General features: G+C 40.1%; 1 protein-coding gene across 1 annotated transcript in view; it reads left to right on the top strand.

Annotated features, from left to right (window-relative positions):
* Positions 1 to 22130, top strand: part of CEP192 (centrosomal protein 192) — a 94361-nt gene that overhangs the window by 14701 nt on the left and 57530 nt on the right. The window contains exons 12-22 of the mRNA XM_068397189.1: positions 3075 to 3308; positions 4160 to 4282; positions 5407 to 5536; positions 8680 to 8812; positions 11331 to 11485; positions 13954 to 14094; positions 14351 to 14690; positions 15058 to 15198; positions 19087 to 19151; positions 19233 to 19424; positions 20384 to 20507. Coding sequence (XP_068253290.1) covers positions 3075 to 3308; positions 4160 to 4282; positions 5407 to 5536; positions 8680 to 8812; positions 11331 to 11485; positions 13954 to 14094; positions 14351 to 14690; positions 15058 to 15198; positions 19087 to 19151; positions 19233 to 19424; positions 20384 to 20507 — 1778 coding nt within the window. The remainder of the gene's footprint in view (positions 1 to 3074; positions 3309 to 4159; positions 4283 to 5406; positions 5537 to 8679; positions 8813 to 11330; positions 11486 to 13953; positions 14095 to 14350; positions 14691 to 15057; positions 15199 to 19086; positions 19152 to 19232; positions 19425 to 20383; positions 20508 to 22130) is intronic.

Raw genomic sequence — 22130 nt, 5'->3', positions numbered from 1 at the left:
CTTGCTTGCATTTTTTTTCTTAAAATTTGCTTCTGTTATTCTTGTGGAGCCCAGCATAACCAGTTATGGTAATAATAAAGTAAATAACTTTTTGCAGCTTTTAATGCATTTGTTTATAGTTAATTCAGCGTGGTCACATTATTTTCCTCTGTTGAACGTGTATTATTATTACATATCCTGACTAATTCCAGTCACACTTCTTACTAATGGAAACACGTTGTTACAGTTTCAGTGCAAACAAGTCACATTTCCAATGGACTGGCCAAGTACTTTGACTTCAACAAATGAATTTAGGCTGGTTTTGTGGCTGATGCTTGCCTTTCCTCCTGCCTGCCATTTTGCATTGATGTCTCTCCAAACCAGAACATTTCACTCCATATCCTTGACTGCCCACCTCCGCTTCCTCAAACTCATGCTTCCTTCTCTATTCCTCTCTCTTGCTCTCATGAGTCAAGACTGTGAACTGTACTTCAGTGCAGGACCTGGGCCCTTGAACATAAGCAGCAGAACTCCTAGGAGGGAGGGAGATTATAGAAGGGCTTAGAAAGGGATGATTACAGCAGGTACTTACAGTATTTTAAATTTACTTGCATTTTGTAAGGCTACTGTCCCTTTTCTTCTTCTGAAAGAAGATACGCATTATCCTGTATACTGTTTATGTGCTTGGCGCACATCTCAGCTTGAACTTCCAGGACTAGTTTTTGGGTCTTTCCTAGCCAGGAAGTGGCTTTGCTTTTTTGTTTTTGTTTTTTTTGTTTGTTTGTTTGTTTGCTTTTGTTTTGAACATATTTGAACACAGTATGAACTGACGATGGCATTGAGTGTGTGAATTTTCACTCTCATTCTAGCTTTTTGCAATCTCAGTACCAGGAATACAACTGTAGAATTGCATCGTAAAAATGTCCTGGAATAACACTGAATTTGATTTAGATCTTTTGAAGTTGTCATACACATGTACACGTGTGGGGTTTCTATGAGACAATGGTCACGTACTGAACGAGCCATGTCCAAGGGGGTGGTGGTAGGTGGTGATGAACTGACCAATCATAACGACGAGCAAGGACCTTGGCTACTGAGACAAGCGAAATATGTAGAAGTCGAAACAAGATTGATACAAGAAGAATGTCATGACAGCATAGTATGGCCTGTTAGCATAAACCAATCAGAACTAATACAGAGGCGCGTGGACAAAGCATGCTCACCAATCATATTAGTACATGTAAGGTATGTTAACCAATTAGGATTAAGACGACACGCACACGGAGCGTGCACGGTAGTGAAATAGTATAAATGTACCCTCAGATACGCGAATAAAGGAGATTTGCTTAACGACCATATTGGTCTGCGTGCATTTACTCCGTGCCCTCTCGTGGATTGCGTCGTGGGACTCTGCTACGACATACACGTATGTTGGGAAGGCATCTGCTGCCTTCTCATCCTCTACTTAAAAAAGTGGGTCATTTATGCCTCGAAATTGAAATAAAATTTTCCATGTACTGTATATAAACTGCACACTGCTCAACCCCATCGCAAGTGGCTCATATCGCAACAATACGACAGGAAAAAAAGTCAGGGATACAAACAAGGCCTGACATAAAAATGTCACATCAGCAAATCCGACCAAAGCTTTTTCCTTTCCACAGGTCTATGCCCTGGCCCGGGGCAGCAGGGCCGGGCCGGCTGGTCAGACATCCCTGGCGGCACACCTCAGCGGTGACGCGGTGGCTCAGGGGCCGCCGCCGCTCCCCTGAAAGACCCCCAGCTACTCACCGGTACCGGGATTCAAACCTCACCGGTCCGTAAGCAAATACCTGAAATAACCGGTTTCATCGTCCCTTGCCGAATACCTCCCCAGTCAGCGTTAGCGCAAAACTACACGCCTCTGAGGCCGTTCTCCCGGGAGAGCCCCCCCCCGCTGCCGCCGCCTCAACCGCCCCGCTCGCGTCAGGCTCCCGCCTAACAGACGACCGGGCACCGCCGGGAGGGGCTGGGCGGTGCCGCGCGCCCCTCGCCCAATCAACGTCCCCCTCTCTCGCCCCCTCAGACATTTTCCTCCTCCCCGCCGTACCCCAACAGCCGATCGCCGGCTCTGGCTGGGTCCCGCCCATTGGCTGGCGGCGGGGCGGGGCGGGGCGGGGCGAGGTGAAGTGAGGGCGGCAGGGCGAAGCGCGCGCGCGGGCTCGGGAAAGTTTGGGAGGTGAGCGGCGGCGCCGCGCACGCGCTCCGCGCCGAGGGTTGTTCTAGCGCGTGGCGGGCTCTTCCTGCTGCCGCGCGCCGGGTGAGCGGGTGCGGGCCCGCCCGCCCTTTGCGGGGCGCTGCGCGGCGGAGCGGCGTGGGCGGGGCAAGGCCGGGCCGGGCAGGGCAGCGGGCGCGGGAGGGCGCGTGCGGCGGTTTGAAGTTTTGGCGGTTGGGCCGCGGCTCCTTGTGCTCCCCTCAGGCGAGTAGCGGCGGGACGGGGCGGGGGGCGGCGGCCCCTCGGTCTTGGCCGCGGCAGCTCTGGGGAGGGCAGGGCTGGGCCGATCTCCTCCCCTTTGGGGAAAGGGGTGAGTTGGCTGCGAGCCGCTCCCCTTCCCGGCCTGCGTCGGCGGCTGCCTCCCCCGGCGGGGCCGTCGTGCCGCTCCCGGGTGGTGGGGGAGGGGGGGGGGTGCTGAGGGGAGCAGGGCCCGGCCCTTCCGTGTTGAGATCGGTAGCGTTAGGCTGTAGCCTGCCAAGTAGCGGCCCGAGGTGATGGCGTCGGGGAGCTCGTAGCTCCCCAGGTGCTCGCTGCTGTGGAAATGGAGGAAGGCTGGCTGGGTCCAAGCAGCTTTACAGGCTAAATATAGGTTGGCACGTCTTGCAGCGTCGGTACTCCTCGCTTGCAGGAGTGCTGCTCTTTTTAGCAAGTCCAAGAAGGCTATAAAACTCTGTGGCCCCCAAAAGGCTTGGGGGGAGAGGACTGGAAGTAATTTTAAGCACGTTTGTGGGTGAAGTGGGGTGATTGCCAAAGAATATTGGCTGTGATGTATAAATAACGTATTTCTGACAGCATTACTGTGACTTGTGTAACTGTATAGTTGTTTTGTTCTTACTCTCAGATGCTGCTGGACCAGGGCTGATCGTGTTGCCAAGCAGAGTGCTATTTTAAGCAGCTTGTGCATGATGATGGAAGACTTCAGAAATATTGCCGATGAGACATTTCCAAGCTTCTTGGGCCATTCACTGAGTAGCAGTGCAAGTGTCGTTTTTGAAAATGTTACTATTTCCTCAAACCCTGGCTTACCTGTTGCAGCTTCAACTGTTGCCAGGAGTAAAATGGGCTGTGACAACAGGTGAGACTATCAGTTAATAGCACTTCGTAATATAAAAAACAGTTGTTTTGTTTGAAACATTTAACTTTGGAGAGGAAAAATTCTTTTGGCAGATTATTTGGTAGATGATAAAACTATGTACTAAATAGTAGCATACTAATCAGCAAACATAGGATTGATTGTATTATCAGTGAAAAATCTGCATTACATTCATAACTCATAAATACTTTTATTAAAATTACCCTTTAAAAGAGGAGTTTAGTTTTTAGACTGATAAGATAACAATCAGGTTTCTTTTAACGCGACTCTTCAACTTAATGTACTCAAGTTTGAAGTCATCTAGAGAATAATATATTTTTTTACATGTGTGTTCTCTTAATTCTTTTAACTGTTAATTTACCTTACCTGAATCTGGCTCATTTTACAAAATGAAGTGTAAGAACTAGTGTTATGGATACAAACGAAAATTTAACACAATTTGTAATGATTTGTTCAGCAAGGAGTAGAGCAAAGAGTAACAATCGGAAACCTTTTCTCACTTAACTGTTGTCCTGTGACTTAACAAGAAGTAAGATCAGCCTTTTATACCCTGTCTTTCCAGAAGCATGTGTTCCAAATGGAACAGCACCAGCCACTAAAAATGATAATGTGGTATTTCTCTAAAGAACTACAGAAGGCTGGAGAGGATCATTCTGGGTACATACATGTACCTGTAAATACAGTTTGGCTAGAAGATGCTAAAATATTCAAATAATTGAACTTATAGGAGATGAGTGGCCATCACCATGATTTTTTTTCCCAATTCTTTGGTAAACAGGAGAGGTGCATATTAGAGTGATTCTGTTGTGTGTTTTTCCTCCTCACCTTTACAGGCTCTCTGATAGTTGTGCATCCTATTTAGAAGGGAAACATTCACTTCCATCAGGATCTTCTCATAGTAGTCAGTCAGATCCTGAGCCAATGGAGAGATTTGCCCTCAGCTTTCGTGATGACATGTAAGTGACATAGTTAAAATCTAATTCTGTCCTAAAACGCATATACCAGTGCGTAGATTATAGGTACTATAAACTAGTTATGGAATACTTCAGAATTGAATTGCCCACCTCAGCAGCAGCTTCTACTACTGGCCTTTTGATGGCAGTAACTGGAGAGCTCAGCTGTGCATTAGCCTGTTAGCTTATAGTGTTTGGCAGCCTAGGCAGCTTTTGCTACTAAAACAGCTCCTCCATGTTTTCTGGAGAGGGATGGCGGTGGGCTATGTGGAAGCATCCCGTGCAATGCTACCACTTAGGCTGTACAGCCCTACATGAACAGCGTTCTGCTGTGTAGTTGACTAATTGGTCTTCATGTATATGACAGGAATGTATCTTTAGAAGTGTTTGGTTTTTTAAATTATGATGTTTTGTTTTGTTGTCACGCTAATTACAAATTTCCGAAGTGTGATTAATTAATTGACTTATTTAAATCTGGCTTGTATTTACCTAGTTTATATTACATAATCTAGAATTAAGCTGATGTATCTGGTTCATGTCATGTACGTGAATAATAGTTTGCACTGATTTAAATCTGTTCCAAGTAAGTATTGTGCAGTTTGCATACAGAAAGGAACATCAATTTCTATTGAATTTAGCTTCCTTATAGCCTCAGTGATTGCTATTTCTTAAGAAATAACTAGTGTTAGTCAAATAATTTAGAGAGCATTACTAAATGGTGGAAGCTGTTGCATGGGTCTAGAGTTTGACTTGCTCTCAAATGGATCATGGAACTTGCCTGGCATAGTCCCTTTTGCCCTTACACTTCTCCATCTTTTTGCAGAAATGAAAGAGAAAGGAACAAACAGAAAAAAGCAGAGAGGCATATGTTACATTAAATTTCACTATTTGTTTCACACTTTAGATTGTGAAATTGAAGCCCTTGTAATCTTGATATTTATTCCTTTATTGTAAAATGACAGGTAGTCGATCTGTAGAATCTATGTTAATGGGAACAGCTGACTTCCCAGAGACAAAGGCATTAAAACTGGAGAACTTATCAAATCTTTGGATATAGAGATGTTGTATACCAGTGTTGATCTGTATGTCTCCCCAAGTGACTGTTTCATTGAAATAACTCTTTCTAGGGAAGTTGCTACACAAGTTAAAGAACTGCAGCCAACTTCGGCTAGTTTGAAAGAATCCCACTCAATATACGGAGAGCAAGATCAGAATGTCATTGAGCATTCAAATGGCAGTCAAGATACCTTACTTGAGGTATTGCCACTTCAACGATTGGAAGGTATTAAGATTTGAGAAAAATTATATACCTATTCTCAGTGTTATCAGCTTTTTATGGTACGGATGTCTTCTCTCGACCCTTTCACTGTTTTATGGCATAGTGTAAATGGATTTTGAAAAAGAATCTCTTTGATTTGAACAAACTGAAAACAGAAAAGGCTTGTGGTTGACATCATGTTCTTAGATTTCTCCCCAAAGTACAAAGCTAGACAGGAAGCTGGTGAAAATAATGTGTGCTATAAAATACTGTAATTAGAATGCTAGTAGGAAACTGAATTAATTTCAGGAACTTTACTTGTGGTAAAAGTGTATGTAAGTTGTTTTCTACCTGTTCTCTTTCAGTAGATGTAAGTTTATGATATTATATTTTAACTAATATCTTTTTTCTTGATGTATTCCAGCGTGTAATAGGTGATCTGTAACTGCAGTTATAGAAGCTGGAAATTTACTTTTCTAGTGGGATGGTGTACAAAAAAGTAGTTTGGAGTACTTGCTGTGAAAACTATGCTTTTTTTAAGTATGAATAGAATAGTGGAAGCAAAATAATACTCTGTAACTTATTTTAAAAGTGTGGCTATTGATATTAAACTTGTTTGGGTTATTTGCTACTACCAGTCCTGTGATTAAATTCTTCTCATTCCTTAAAATTCAGTAAATATACTTAGTAACTATGTACTTATAGTCATCACTCTTTTCTAAGCTTTATCTGAATATTTGCTTAGGTTTTCATGAGGTAAGTATTAATAATTCAATAAAGAACATACTCAAATAGAAAGTACTATGATTTGTAATATAAATGGGTCCTTATAAAACTTCTAACACTTATAAAACACTTGTAACAGTGAAGCGTTGACTTCAGTCACTTATTATTGTAGTCTTGAGGAAGTGGCAGTAACTATGGCAACAAAAATCGTGATGCTTTGGCGAACTGGGACTACCCAGTGTTTGGACTGGATAGTGCCTAATCCTATTTAGTTAATTGGTTTTAACTTGTTTATTCAAGGTTTCGGATTCTAGTCCGGAAATTGCCTTTTATTCCCATCTTTTATTTAAGAATTAGGAACCTTTCTTGCTAAAATCTGTGTGTGCATGTCTAAAAGTGTCCTCTGTCTTGTGGGACTTGCAATTGGGTTATGGGTGGATATAACACAACAACAAATGGAAGCTGCTTACGAGTGATCCAAAAAAAGAATTGGCCCAATAGGTGAAATACAGTGGGAACAGAACGCTTGTTCCTTCTTCTGCTAGTGCAACCTGGAACTCCTTACTTTTTTGTACTGCCTTATAGAAATCCTTAAGGCAATAATTGTCTTTCATAATTTTTACAGTTCTAGCCCTGATGAAGTCCTGCCTTTTTGATTACTCCCAGATACTTTAGGTCATTGTTATAAGAACATGTTAACTTTGGTATTGTGATAACATGTATATTTCAGGGTTATTTTTATGCCAAGACCTTCAAGAGGCTCGGTTTGCTATCTTAGAGAACAGTTAGCACTTAGTAGTATAACATAAGAACATAATAAAATACTGATTACACTACATTCTTTTGTTTCAGATTTGTCAACTGGAATATGTTTTCTTCCAGACAGTACGAATAGCAAGGTGAAAACTTTTCTAAATACTGTGAAATTAAAAGTTTACTAATATTAATTGCATAATAGCCTTAATTCTGAGAGAGGAGGAGGGAGGGAATTGAACTGTGTTTATTGTCTTATGTCATGTATCCCTTAAGTTTGTAACAGTCTAGCATGCTGAATGTGTCATGCCTCACTTTGCCTCCTTTTTGCAGATCACTTAGCATAATTAGTACCATGGGAGTATGACTCCAACTAATGTTTTTCAGTTGTGAAAACTGTTGTTTACTTCTAGCCTCTACTGTCTTGTAGCTCTTTATCCATGTAAGGACCTTACATTTTATCCTAATTGTAGTTTAGCTTGGTGAAAAGTCTTTTGAGGAACTTTTTGGAATGCTTTTGGAAGTTGAAGTAGACAATATCCACCTAACTTGACTTGCCCCTGTACTTGTTAATTACTTTAAGGAATATTAATTCAGGTGACTTCTTCAGTGTCCTCAACATTAAAACCTGCACCATTTGTAAGAACACAATCTTCCTGTTGCCTCTGTATTTTTTTTTTTTTTTGTATGTGTCTGTCTCTATCCCAGAGCTAGCAAATAGCTTGCAGGTATTGACAGGTAGGCCTATGCTTCAGCTGTTTTTGTCTACTGTGTTAGATAAGCTGACAGGTATGGGCACAGAGATACAAAGCAGACAGGAATGGGAGATCTTGTGGCCCTTATAGAAAATATGCCGCAGGCTGCAGCCAGATGCTGTCTAGTATGTGCTCCTTGATGTGTCAGCTGGTATCTACTAAACTGATTTAGTTTTCTTTCATTTGGTTTTTCTAGGGGCCACAGTGGTCAGTGAGTTGCAGTTGAATCAGATGACAGCCTGTGAGCAAAACCATAATTCAAATCCCTTTCAAAATTTTTACTTTCTGAACTTTGACTTTTTTGCTGGCTGTCAAAGATGATTTATTTATCACAAAGAATGTGAGACTAAATCCAAAGCAGACATTACATTGTGCTGTTTTGAGAAATCATTCGGTATATAAAAGATGCGATATTTACAGTTAGCTAGATTCGACTGAAATCCTACTTTATAAGTAATTTAGGATGCTCATTTGAAGAAGTTATCGAGGGGTTGATTTGAGTGTATGATTTCTGAAGAAGCACTGTTTTAGCAGCATAGGAAACTTGCAAGTTGTCTTTGTACTTTTAAGTTGGGATTGCAGCTTAATGAATGAGGGGGGCAATTAAGTGTAAACTCTTTAATGCAATGGTTCAGTATTTTATTTTTGAGGTATTTTAAGTTTGGTGTTATTCAGATGCTTTTTCCCTATTTCCCCTTTATGATCCCTGTGTTTCTTGCATGTATCCATCCTGGAAGCTAGCAGGGAAAATCCATTGGGACTATAATGTCTGCTGGGATAACCAGGAAAAAAACTGGAGGGGAGGGAGTTTTGGAAACTTATTAACCTCATTAATTGTTTATTATTAGCTGAATTTATACAATAGCTAGTAACACCTAGAAACATTTCTATATGGATGCTTTTCACAGGTTGGTCCATCTGAACCTTCTGAAAAGCTGACAGAAGGTGAAATTTCAAGTGATCATCTTAGCAACAGCCTTTCAAGTTTCTTGGAAAATGAGAGACTTTCATCTCTTGCAAGCCCAGAAGAAGATTCCACTGGTAAGTGTATTTATAACTCTGGGTAGTTGAGTCTAGAATTCTGACACAATGTTATGGTGTACTTGAGAGGAAAGGTATCGTTTTACTGTAAGTGTTTAGTATAGGATTATGTTTGATCAAAAACTAGTATAAGGAGTAATAAAGAAAACTGTGTTTATTGTGAAACTGGCTGTTTTAAAATTGTAGTAGGAGTAGGTAGCTATGGCATTTGTCAGAGAAGATCACAACTGGAAGTTTAATCTAAAAAATTGAACAGTCCTCAGTTACTATGAATCAAAAATATGGGTAGAAATGTGGACATTCATTTAATAAATTGATAACCCTAGATACAGTTTCATTTTAGATTAATAGAGATAAACTTTTATGAAAGAGAACATGTACATGCAGTTAGAATTAACTTTTACTTGAGTTTCAGTTCAACTCTCTTTAGGTGCCACACATGCAGGGTGACACTCAAGTCGGAAGTCTAGTTTACCCGCAGGGATAAAGTGAGATTTTGAGTTCTGTATAACTGAACAAGAGTTTTGAAATTTCTGTGCCCTTCTGGTGGCTGCTGCTGAAGGACAAACGTGCTTGTCTTTATTAATGCGTTTGACTTTGCACATACTGTGAAGGATGACAGGGTATGTCCTCAGGTGCACCAAGAATGAGGAAGGCAGAGTGGTAAATAGGTTTACTGCTGTCTTGAAATCGAGCAGCCCTGCATTCAAGTAGGGTTACTGGATTTCTCCCTGTGATACCTACAGGTGTCATGACTGTCTTTTGAAGTCATCTTGTTCTTTCTTGTTGCGTAACTTCACTTGTGCATTAATCATATAAAAAGGAAGTTAATAGTTTGCTGAGTAAAAATACTGTTGGGTTTTTTTTCCACCCAAGGGGATGGAATTACTTTTAACTGCCCTCCTAAAGAGTTCATAGTCTTTAGTTTGAAATAGTTGTCTATTCAGTATTCCAATACTGGTAAAGCTAACTGATCTTTTTATTTTTCCTGCTCAGTGTGTAATGTACTAATTTTTATCATGTAATTCTGTATTCAGTGTAAATTTGGTGCTGAATATTTCTAAAAATGAGGAAGTCTCTGGTATCTGAGGTAAAATGCATTAATCTACTTCTTCATTATTTGGAAGATAGCGGATTATTGTTTCAGTTTCACAAAGAAGAAATCAAGACATAGGTAAACGAGATTAAGACAATTATTGTGTCGTTTTTAGTTTCAGTTTGAATTGTAGGTATTTGTCTGCCATTCAGGTAGCTAACTAATCCTTGTATAATTTTAAAAGCACTCTATGGACATTTGTTCTGAGGATAGGTATTAGTCCTCTTTCAAAAATTGAAGAAACTTAGCCTGCTGTAATCCCTCCACCTTCTCCAGTATCATATGTGGAAACAGAGCCATGACGTGAATTTTTCATTTATTGACTCTCCAATGTAACACATCCTGATTGCTTTGCTGTAATATCAAAGTTGCTGAGCGTCCATAGCTTCCAATTCAACTAAATTGCATTTTGTTGAAAGAGTGTGCTTCTGTAAATCAGGCTCTTTGTACAGGCAAAACTGGGAATGCAAAAACAGTGTTGACATACCTGTGTGTGTATATATGTACTTTTTTCCTGTACATTCTTGGCATTGTGTAGGCCTCTTTGGCAGAAGGAAATACTGAGAAGATTCTTCAGAATTACCGTTTTGGGGAGAAGAATTGAAATATGCTACAAAGGAAAATTGCTGGAGAATTCTTAAGCCATCACTAGCAACCTGAAAATGAACATTTCTTTCATTATGTGGAAAACAAAATATAGTTGTGAGTTTATAAATGCGAGGCATGTTTGAGTATACTGTTTTTTTAATGAGGAAAAACACAAACAGGATACTGTTTCCTGGAAATGGAAGAATAAAAAGTAAAGATGGTTCTCAGAATATATTTTACAGTGGTTTTAAGAGTGCATTTAACCGTGCCCTGGAAAGCTGACTGATGTTTGGGTCTTTAAAAACAAGCAAACAAAAGCCCTGAAAACTCTCCTCTCCCCAAAACAGCCGCAAAACAAGAAAAACTCTGTCTTGGAAAACTTCTTGCTTGGCAAATAGGAATAGTACTGTTCTTAGTAATAGCACTTCACATTTTTTTGCCATTGAAATATAGAACTATGCTTCAGTGACTTTCTGTGAAGTTTGAAAAATGTTAACATATATTTTACTTTCTATTTGAGTATGTGTATGATTTGCTAGTTGCAATGTGGTGGTGTGTAGATCATGTGAAGGAAGATGAAGTCACTTGATAGTCTGGGAGTTAACGTGCTAGCTTGTAGTTGTTTTGCTGTATATCACTAATTCTGGAGTAAGACAATTACATGTTTCTGTGACCCAGTTGTTTTAAGGGAAAACCAGGATAATTCTGCTCTGACTGTGTGAGTGTGTTGTGAGACTCAATGTATTAAAAATTCTGGAGTTGCTTTGATAGTATGTCAGGGTGATATAAAATGTCCATGAAAGGTGAGTGGGATATTTTCTTCTGTTTCAATAGATGATGATATTGATGATGAAGAGTTCTTTGATAACCAGCTAGAAGCCTATTTTGAACAGCTGATACAACCAGAAATGACAAGAGGAGACACCGACATACAGAAGCTCTTGGAATGCTGTACAGCACTGAAGCTTTCTGAACATGGCTTATTTCAAGTAGGTTTAAAGTAAAGTTCAAAGTTCAGCATGCCCAATGGCCCTTAAACATGGTAGCATCATCGAGGGTTGTCTGCCAGGGTGAACTAGGTTTTCTTTCTTTCCTGACAAGCCCAAATACTGTCCAACAGCTAGCCTATACAGCAAAGGATTCTTTTTTAAATTTAAAAATAGCAAATACAGCTCTAAACTAGAAACAAAGCTGTTTGAGTCATCTTCTGACTTTTTCTGTTCCCTCTGCAAGGTTTTCCTTGGGGGGAAAGAAAAAGAAAGAAGCTAGGTAGCTATTTTTGTGTTTATTTTCCTCTTCCTTGTAGTGCAGAGCTAGCAGCTGATTGATGTGCTTGTTACAAAAGGTCTTGCTGTTTGTGAGATAAGGTGGAATTAGGTAAGTAGCTGGCTGTCCCAAGAGACATTAGTCAGGAAGGCTTGCAGCAAAGCTGAAGAGTTTCCTATTATGGTGTCTCCTTTATTCAAGTCTCCATTCAGGTTTCTCACCCCTCTCTAATCCTGCTCCTCACACTCCTCTTTGTCCTATGCATAGCCTTCTTTCTTCTGATAAGCAGTTCTGGTAGAGAACCTTATGCAGTCAATTCTGTTACTTGATCTTGCAAAGGGAAAAAGAAAAACAAACCCAAAACTCCTAAGACTGGATTTCTGTCCCTTCTCTGGGATGATGGAGACTTGTCCTCTGAGAAATCCTATAATAACTAATATAGCATCAGTATTTCCTGAGGATGGGCTTTTTCTGCTGAACAACTTAATACGGCATTTCTTAATCCTATTACAAAAGTAAAAATCGCTTTTAGAGTTTTGGATTGTTTATGCTGGTCTGAACTTATTGTACCTCTGAGGCATTCTCTTGAATGCTTTAAGGTATGAATGTTTTTTATACACTGTGCTTCCTCTCTCAGCTGTCTAGTGGTGGTTTTTAGTGTCAGAGATGGTAAGATACTTGTAGATAAGCATTTGGGATCCTCTCAAGTCCACTAAGGGAAATTGTATCATCGGTAACTAAGCAGAAGCCTCTACTGATACCATCGTCTTGTGATGGCATGATTTTAATTTTGATTAACAGCCTCTGAATGCAAGGAATTTTTGATGAAAGATAAATCTCCATAAGAAAGCTAATACCTGTAAAATGCTTGTTTTACCCTGTCCCCTCCAGGCCCAGCAAGCTGGTCAGCTGAACTGAAGCTAAGGCCATCTTCTGATCTTGCTTGTAACTTGCTTGTAATATCCAGGAGGTGGGCCTGTTGTCTGTGTAGGAATTGCTTAATTTTAGTCTGATGGTTCTGTGACAAAACTACTTTCAATAGTTTCACTTGTTGCTATTCTTAATTAGAGTTACAGTTTTAACTGCAACAAAATTCAAAGAACAGAATGGTATTTTCTTTTAAGACTTGATTAAACTTGTTGAAAAGAAATTTAATTCGCTACTGACAAAAGATTCTGTTTTATTTTTTTGTTTTTGTAACTATTAAGGTAACATGCTGGCACTTATTTTGTATCATACAACTAGTTTATAAAATATTTTTGATCACTGGTTTATTATCTTGGGTAGCAATCTCCAAGGTTTCATTAAGTGTATAGTATCACAGAGACTCATTTTTCCAGTAGAGTAGGTAAGTCTCTGAAGTAATTGGTCAGTGTGTGAAAGGTAAGCGTAGAGCAGCAGCTGGCTGGCTTGTGGTTTATCTTTGAGCAGCAGTTAGCTCCATTACAAACAGAGCGCTGGGGATTAAGTGCCTTTCCATTTTCTTGGTTTTGCAATGATGGATGCGATCCTGGCAATTGCATGCTTGACGAGAATGGGAAAGTGTGATTGATTTAAACGGTTAAATGAACTGTAGCTTCTGAAATTTCAGAAATTTCCCAACTGACATCAGAGTTTCCAGACTGTGGGAAGTGATATGTTAACCCTATAAAAGTAGTCTGCATAGGCTGCCAGTTGCTGATCTGTGGCTATATGTGAAGAAAGGAATAAGTGGTTGTTTGAAGAGTGAGAATAACACAGTTCTGCTCTCTGACCTCAGGTCTTCTCTTTTTGTGTGAGATGTTCCTGCTTCACTGCCATTGTAGATAGGCAGTGGGGTAGGTACAACAGGTTCTGAGTTGGATTTGGAGTCCTGACCCAGCAGTGGGCCAACTAGAAGGGGAAGAGGAGTAGCATGGTGCCCTTGTAAAAGGGAATGAAAGGATGTAGTAGGAGTAAGAAGAAGAGATCCTCCATCTTCTTGCTGTCCATGCCCTTGGAGGCAGATGCATGGATTGGCATAGCCAGGAACTGTTGTCCTTGGTGGTGGTGCTAGCAGCTAGAGATGCCTCTGGCAGTGGCACAGGAGTGAACGAAGTATGATAATCTCTTTACTAGATAATTTCTTAACATTGTAAAAAAACCTTTAGTGTTAAATTTTTTTGGTATATCTTTTCTAGTGTAACTTAAATCTTAATTTTTTTTTCAAAAGGAGAACTTTCAGGTTCCTGACACTTACCAGGCTGTGCCAGGAGTAGACTCTGGAAATGCTACTGATGAAGATTCACAAAATCAAGGGATAACTGTATCTCATGTGCAAAGAGAAATGCTGCCCAGGGCAGTACGGGAACTGGTATGAATTGTCATTTAAATTTCTGTTTGTCATATAGACTAAGACTGTAGTAGAAGATGGCAGTGCATTTGAAAACTTTAGTTAGAGATTGAACTAACAACCCAAACTTTCTTTACAAAAAATTAATAACACCATTTTGTTTTCAGATGCATTTTTCAAACATAGTTAACTTGGAATATTTTGTACCTAGAACTATTAGCACAAACAGTTAACAACTGCACTTCTGACACTTTTTAAATTATTATTGTTTTCTAAGAGTTCCATGACTACTGGAGATGTGCTCAATTCCTGCACTGCTGCTGAGTTGCAGTTAAATTCACCATATCTTCAGTGCATGGACAGCCATAAAGCTGATGTCTCGGATGTCCTTCCAAAGCAAGAAATTCAGTCCACTGAGTGTCAGGCTGCTGCTTCTGATGCAGAAGGACTACACTCAGCAAGAGGATTTTTAGGGCACTATACCACTCCTCAGGTTCTTCCTAGTGCAAATGTACCTCAGACAGATGCAACTGAATGTGAAGTCGGTCTTGATGATACTTACCTGTCTCCAACTGCAGACAGCAGTGAGAACATAAGTTTAGCTACAACAGACAAAGGTACGTTGCTTTAGATATAACCCATCTATACAATTGTGACCAGACTCCGTTGCATGGAAGAAGAAATAAAACTGTAAGCGATGCATTTTTCTTTAGTTGTGCAAGTTGGTAACAAAAACTGATGTAGCATGAATAAATTTTGGCTTGTTTTTGTTCTAAAAACTACTGACTGTTGTGTATTGCACTTAACTGTTTTTTATTTGATGATGAAACTAATTTAAGCTTGCAGTTGCAGCAACTTGAGCAATGTTTTTTTTTAGCTTGTTGCTGACTTCTGGCAGGTGAACTCCTTAATCTAAACTTAAGAGACTTTGCCATATTCCCTTTTTATTTTAATCAACAGTGTAGCATTTGATATATCTTTCAGGTGATTTACCACACAGCATTGTCTATCAAAATGAAGAGGGCAAATGGGTAACTGATCTTGCATATTATACTTCATTTGATGAAGAACAAGATTTAAATCTGTCTGAAGATGATAAAATGAATGAGGAGTTCATAACTGGATGTATGTAATCTTTTTCCTTTATAGTTGGCTGTTATCTGTAGTAGTGTTAAGTAAACTTTCTTCCTTTTTTTTTTCACTTCAAGAAATCAGTGTTTGATATTGCAAAGCCTCCAGGCTTTAGATACTGCACACTATTAGAAAGCTGATGTTGATAGTAGCCTATAATGATATTATTATTAATTACAGTTGATAGCTTCTTTCCATGTTTCCTACTCTTCCCATGAAGACCCTTGTTTTGTTTCAAAAAGTGTTCTAATATGTCTCACTGGTACCTATTGTATGAGCAAAAGTAACTCCTGTGTCTGTCATTTCCACAATTTTTCCTTTGGACTTTTAATTATTGTTATCCTTTCTTTCAAGAAGAGGAAGCAGTAGTCATTCTGTATTGCAGGATGGTTATAACAAAATAATTGTAAACGAGAAATTACTACAAAATCAACTAGAATGTGAAAAGAGCTGCTGAGTTCACTAGTTGGTGATCTTTTTGTGAACCCCTTGGGAATGTCGTGATGCTGAAAAATGGTACTGATACTGGAAAATTTTGGAGCTTATTGAGGAGCTTTATTGGGCTCTCATCTTCTAACAAATTCCAGGCTTTTTGAACCTCAGTTTACTTAAAAAAATGTTTATTTTCCTTAAGCTGTCTCAGACTAATCTTTGTGGGAGTTTGTATGTTTGTCATACAGGCTTGGATAATATGCAGGTAGTACTGTAGACAAATCAATTCTTTAGCACCAAATGTCATCTGGTCATCTGTTTTACTAGACATATTCAAGCAATGTGTGCAACAGTATTTCTCATAGTCTCTTTTAGTTTCTAAAGTTGACGTATGGATGGGCTAATGTATTCTGAAGATGTCCATGGCCCACTCAAGGTTCGTTCTTTCAAAGAGGGTGCTGTGTATGTTGTTGTCTAGAATTGTTTATTTTGAATGTGTGATCAAACAGCATTGATTGGTTGAAATAATGTTTTTCAACACTAGTGGCTTTCTGCTGGAACAAGCAAATATCATCCAATTTGGTAGAAACTTCCCTATCTACTGTGTCAGTAAAGCAGAGTTCCTCCATTATTTTTCAAATGCCAGGATGTTTCAGACACTTTTGTGCATCTCAGATTCAGGTTGTTGAGTGATTAGAATACTTGGCTGTTGTAAATTTTTCCAAGACTGTTTAGCTTTTTCCCACTTGATGGGTTTTTAAAGGAATTCTGCTTTCCAGCTGATGGACTTACCTGTTTACATGGTAGAAGGCACGCACTTACAAATTCAATGTGGTTAGCATTTTTCTGGCTGCTAGTTTGCCTGTCTGTCTGCAGTGCTCAAGTGTGATACTTGACAGCTGAGAGATTTTATTTGTAGGGGCAGAAAGGAAATGTTACATCTGATGCTTCTAAGTCTTATTTATGACATGTCTATCTCTCAGCAAACTGTGCAGACGGTGTATTCTTGAATAGTGTGTGATTGCTCACTTCACAGAGTTTGGTGCTTTAGGAAGTCTTCAGAGAGCTGTATGGCTTATACAGAAGATTAATGAAGAACTGATATTGACAGTGTGTCGTTGATAGTGCTAGGCTGCCTGCAGGAAACACAGTTGGATTGCTTGATAAAGATGTATTCCAACTTTGTTTCTTTCCTCAGAGTATATATTGTGACTTCCCGTAAGTCATTTTATGGACAACAGCTGCATTCACTTTAAAATTTTGTGTTCTCTATGGCTAGGGATATGGTGTGTACAAGGCCCCATACTTTATAAGTTTTGATGTGCTTAATGGTACGTTAATATTGAAATCAGGTAGTAGAGCAGTATCTCCTGATCAGCAGTTTTTCAGATCATTTTGGTGAAGAGACTTTAGGTGTTCATTGTTCTGTAAATAGTAATTGTGAAAATAATACAAGCATTTGAATTTAAAAGAAGTATTGATTGATTTGGCCTGATAATTTGCACAGGTATTTAATGAAGTGGTGCAAACCAGTCTGTTTCTTTTGCTGCAATTCACAGGTACCACCTTAATGAAATTTTCAAAACCAATTGTAGTAAAAGTTTGGAAGTAGCCATATGATGCTCAATTCTAGCTAGTATGGGTAGCATAACCTATGAATAGTTACAGTTTGGTTTGGGGTTAAGGCCGTAAGAGACTTTCTTTATTCACCACTAAGCTAGTTAGCTAAATGCTGATTTTACTCGGGATCCTAAAGATCCAGGGAGTACTCTTTTAAAATTATTTTCATATGAACTTTTCTCACTTTTCTCTTTTTCTAACTCTTAGTGTGTCCCAAACTGTCTCAGATGTAGAACTAAATATTGCAATATCTGTCCTTCAAAATTTAGTTTAATCATAGAATCATAGAATGGTTTGGGTTAGAAGGGACCTTAAAGATCATCTAGTTCTAACCCCCCTGCCAGAGGCAGGGACACCTTTCCTCTAGACCAGGTTGCTCAGAGCCCCATCCAACCTGGCCTTAAACACTGCCAAGGAGGGGGTATCCACAGCTTCTCTGAGCAACCTGTTCCAGCGTCTCACCACCCTCACAGTCAAGAATTTCTTCCTAATATCTAATCTAAATCTACCCTCTTTCAGTTTAAAACTATTCCCCCTCGTCCTGTCACTACTTGCCCTTGTAAAAAGTCTCTCTCCAGCTTTCTTGGAGGCCCCCTTAAGATATTGGAAGGCTGCTATGAGGCCTCCCCGGAGCCTTCTCTTCTCCAGGCTGAAGAGCCCCAACTCTCTCAGCCTGTCTTCATAGGAGAGGTGCTCCAGCCCTCTGATCATCTTGGTGGCCCTCCTCTGGACTCATTCCAACAGCTCCATGTCCTTCTTATGTTGGGAGACCCAGAGCTGAACGCAGTACTCCAGGTGGGGTCTCATGAGAGCGGAGTAGAGGGGTGGAATGACCTCCCTCAACCTGCTGGCCATGCTGCTTTTGATGCAGCCCAGGATATGGTTGGCCTTCTGGGCTGCAAGCGCACATTGCCGGCTCATGTTGAGCTTCTCATCAGCCATCACCCCTAAGTCCTTCTCCTCAGGGTTGCTCTCAATCCCTTCTCCACCTAGCCTGTATTTGTGCTTGGGATCGCTCCGACCCACATGCAGGACCTTGCACTTGGCCTTGTTGAACTTCATGCGGTTCGCACAGGCCCACTTCTGAAGCCTGTCAAGGTCCCTCTGGATGGCATCCCTTCCCTCCAGCGTGTCGACCACACCGCACAGTTTGGTGTTGTCAGCAAACTTGCTGAGGGTGCATTGAATCCCAGTATCCATGTCGCCAACAAAGACGTTGAACAGGACCGGTCCCAATACCGACCCCTGAGGAACGCCACTTGTCACTGGTGTCCACTTGGACATTGAGCCATTGACCGTAACTCTTTGAGTGCGACCATCCAGCCAATTCCTTATCCACTGAGTGGTCCATCCGTCAAGTCCATGTCTCTCCAATTTAGAGACGAGGATGTCGTGCGGGACAGCATCACATGCTTTGCACAAGTCCAGGTAGATGACATCAGTTGCTCTTCCCCTATCTACCAGTGCTGTAACCCCGCTGTAGAAGGCCACCAAATTTGTCAGGCATGATTTGCCCTTGGTGAAGCCATGCTGGCTGTCACCAATCACTTCCTTGATTTCCATGTGCCTCAGTATGGTTTCCAAGAGGATCTGCTCCATGATCTTGCCAGGCAGAGAGGTGAGACTGACTGGCCTGTAGTTCCCCAGGTCTTCCTTTTTTCGCTTCTTGAAAATGGGGGTTATGTTTCCCCTTTTCCAGTCAGTGGGAACTTCACCAGACTGCCACGACTTCTCAAAAATGTTGGATAGCGGCTTAGCAACATTCGTTTAATGACGTAAAATAGTACTGACAGCACTTATTGACTTATGCCTTATTTTATTGGTTTTAAGCTGAAGCAGCAGCTATGATTGCACAAGACCAGGAAGAATTTGAGAAAGCACACAAACTTTTACAGGTAACTAATCATCTCAATGTAAACAGAATAGTTCTCTAATTTATTTGCAAGTTACAGCTTCGGAAATGTCTTTGTCTGCAGGCAGAAAAAGTAGACATTCTGAATGCATCGGAATTAGCAGATACTTCGTGGAAATCTGCCAATAGCTGCATCCTGCTGAGAACATCTGATCTTGATAAAGATGCCAGTTATTTACGTTTGTCTTTGGGGGAGTTCTTCGGTCAGAGATCTGAAGCTCTTGGTTGTCTTGGTGGAGGCAGTGATGTGAAACGGGTATGTATCTTAACGTTAATACTAAGACACAAGCAAATGACAACAGCTAGCACTACTTTTGTTTTTTATATTGTAACTAATTCTTTCTCAGAATTACTTTTCTAAGTTCACTTGCAAAGGAAATTCCCTATGCATGACAGGTCTGGATAGGCTTTTGTTCCCCACTTGGAATTTCTGATGTGAAAGCCTGGCTGGTGTTATCGATGAAGCTTGATCTTCACATTCTGGTCGGGAACTAATTATGTGCAGCATTAGAGAGAGAAAAGTACACTGTATACAGGGTGCACGTTGGAGGTCCAAGCAAACGATCCACATAGTAGTTGAATGAATTGCTGCTCAGACAGGGGTATCTGAACAGTGAATATACCTTTGAATGGCTATTGATACTTGATGTGCTATCTAGGCAAATGCCCAACTTCAGTAAAAATGCAGTCATCTAGACTCTAACTTATCCACATACTTCTGTATGCTTCTTGCATCTGTCTGATACCTGTCTATTCTCTTATCTGCTCTTGGTAAACAGTATCTCATCTGTGTTGCAGACAAAAAAAAAAAAAGCAGCGAGGAAGTGTACAATGGGAGGAAGAAGTCAAATGTACTTGTGTAATTTAGTTGTGTCCTGGTGAATTGGTAGAGTGGGCATGTTCTGTTCTGGTACAGTCAGAGGCTGAGCAGCAGAGTATGCCTCTGGGCAGAGATGATGACAGCATCTGTACTTTCTTTTGTCTAACTGCTATAAATAAGTTGTTAGGGTTTTTTAATGTGTATGTTGGAAGTGTATGTATTTGAATTAGGCATTTGCAATGCTAGGAGGCATATGTTATTTCTCAGTGGTATAAGAGCCAAACACCAACTGGGGAGGCACTGTGGCTGAAACTGCTTTGCACGCCCACTGAACCTATTTATTAATGATTAAATTTACTAATGCTGTATTCTGGAGTATTTTTTTTTTTTAATAGCCATCTTTTGGTTACTATATTACATCTCCGAAGAAAAGGCAACCTGTTGCTTTGCTGAGGCAGTCTGATTCATCACGAGGTGACACCGGCCAAGAGACTTCGCAATTGTCTGAGGTGTTTCCAGGTAATTATAGAACAGAAGGGTCAGCTCTAGACAGTGGTTATAACAGTTGTTAAAAATTACTTGTATATAGCTATTAAAGAGTATTAAGAGTAATCTGTGATAGAAAGACTCTAGTTTTCATTCACCAAATATTTTTTTTTTTTTGCTGTGAGCACTACCCCCATGCCCCCTTCCCCCAGAAAAACACAGAACCTAAACACTTAAAAGAGAGAACATTCTAATACCAAGTACTAGCCTAGATTGTCTTGGATATTTCAGCATTTCCAGATACTGGATGACTACCAGAATGTCTTGTAATAATTAAAGTTTATTCAGAGTTTTACTGTTGAAAAAGCTGTATAAATGTGTTGCCAAAAAACCCCCCCAAAACCACCACCACTCCTCCCCCGCCCCAAAAACAAAACAAAACAAAAAAACAAACCACAAAATTGGTCTGTTTGCTCATACAGGTGTAGAGGATATAGGGAAAGAAGGAAGACAATTCGGGTAATAGCTGAGCTGACAGTGTGTCCATCTTTAAAAAAAAAAAAAAATTACACTCCCATGATATCTGCTTAACTTAAAGTAATAATTTGGGAGATTCCTACAAAATTTTATATGTAAAGATCACAGCACGCATTTTGGTGCATATATATGCCTATCAATAAGGTATGTTTAGGAAAGGATGAATGCATTTTAAAGGATCTCTACTGCTCTGTATAGAACTACGTCAACATCAATGTTTGTGACGCTGTTTGTACAGTCAGCGCAGTGACTTAACTACTTTTTGCATTGGTGAAAAATATCCATCAGGCTTTTATGGAGCCCGCTTCACTGAAACAACTTTACAGCTGTAATTTTCCTCACGCTGGGACCTTGCAAATATTTTTAAAGGGTCTCTAAAGATTTTTTTTTTTTTTTTTTTTTTCAAATCTAGTGTTAGAGTGCTTAAATTCAATATACAATAGTCTGGATTTTTGTCAAAAGAATAGGAGTCACTGAGTTCATGACCTCTGTTCAGTTAAATTATAATTGTTGCTTTGAAGAGAAAAATACACTGATGTGCTCTGCAGCTCCTTTTGATATGAGGGTTGATATAAATGCTAGAGAAAGTAGGTATTTGGGTCACTTTGTGGCCCTATTAATAGTTACTACCATCTGATTTTCAGTAGTACTGGCAATAATAATCTTTATCAGCAATTGCACTATTATGCAATTCCTGTTTAAGAGCGGCAGATGGAGAGGAAGCTGAGAGGTCAGCAACCTGAGGAAGGTGTTACTTGAAATACAAAGTATATCCAAGCCCCAAATAGCTACTGTAACAACAGAAGTAAAGGAAAAAAAAACAGTAACAAACAAACAAAACCCAAACAAACCAAACAAAAAAACACCTTTCCCCCTCCCCCCCCCCCACCCCCCAAAAAAAACCAGAAATGTTTGTTGTTTAATACTTGTTTTCTCACCATTCAGAGCATCTTTAAAAGTTGGTTTTTAGTGTTCTAGGGAGTCCAGATGTTTTCCCTCAAGCAGAACCTCATTTGTTGAAATGGTAGCTTCTGGATCTCATATGAACAATATCTCCCAGTTTGGGTTTGATGTCCTAATCAAGAAGATTATTTGTGGTTTTGATGATTTCAGAAACAT

The sequence above is a fragment of the Nyctibius grandis genome, chromosome 3, assembly GCF_013368605.1.
Source record: "Nyctibius grandis isolate bNycGra1 chromosome 3, bNycGra1.pri, whole genome shotgun sequence".
Taxonomy (NCBI): Eukaryota; Metazoa; Chordata; class Aves; order Nyctibiiformes; family Nyctibiidae; genus Nyctibius; species Nyctibius grandis.
This window is presented reverse-complemented; position numbering and strand designations above follow the sequence as displayed.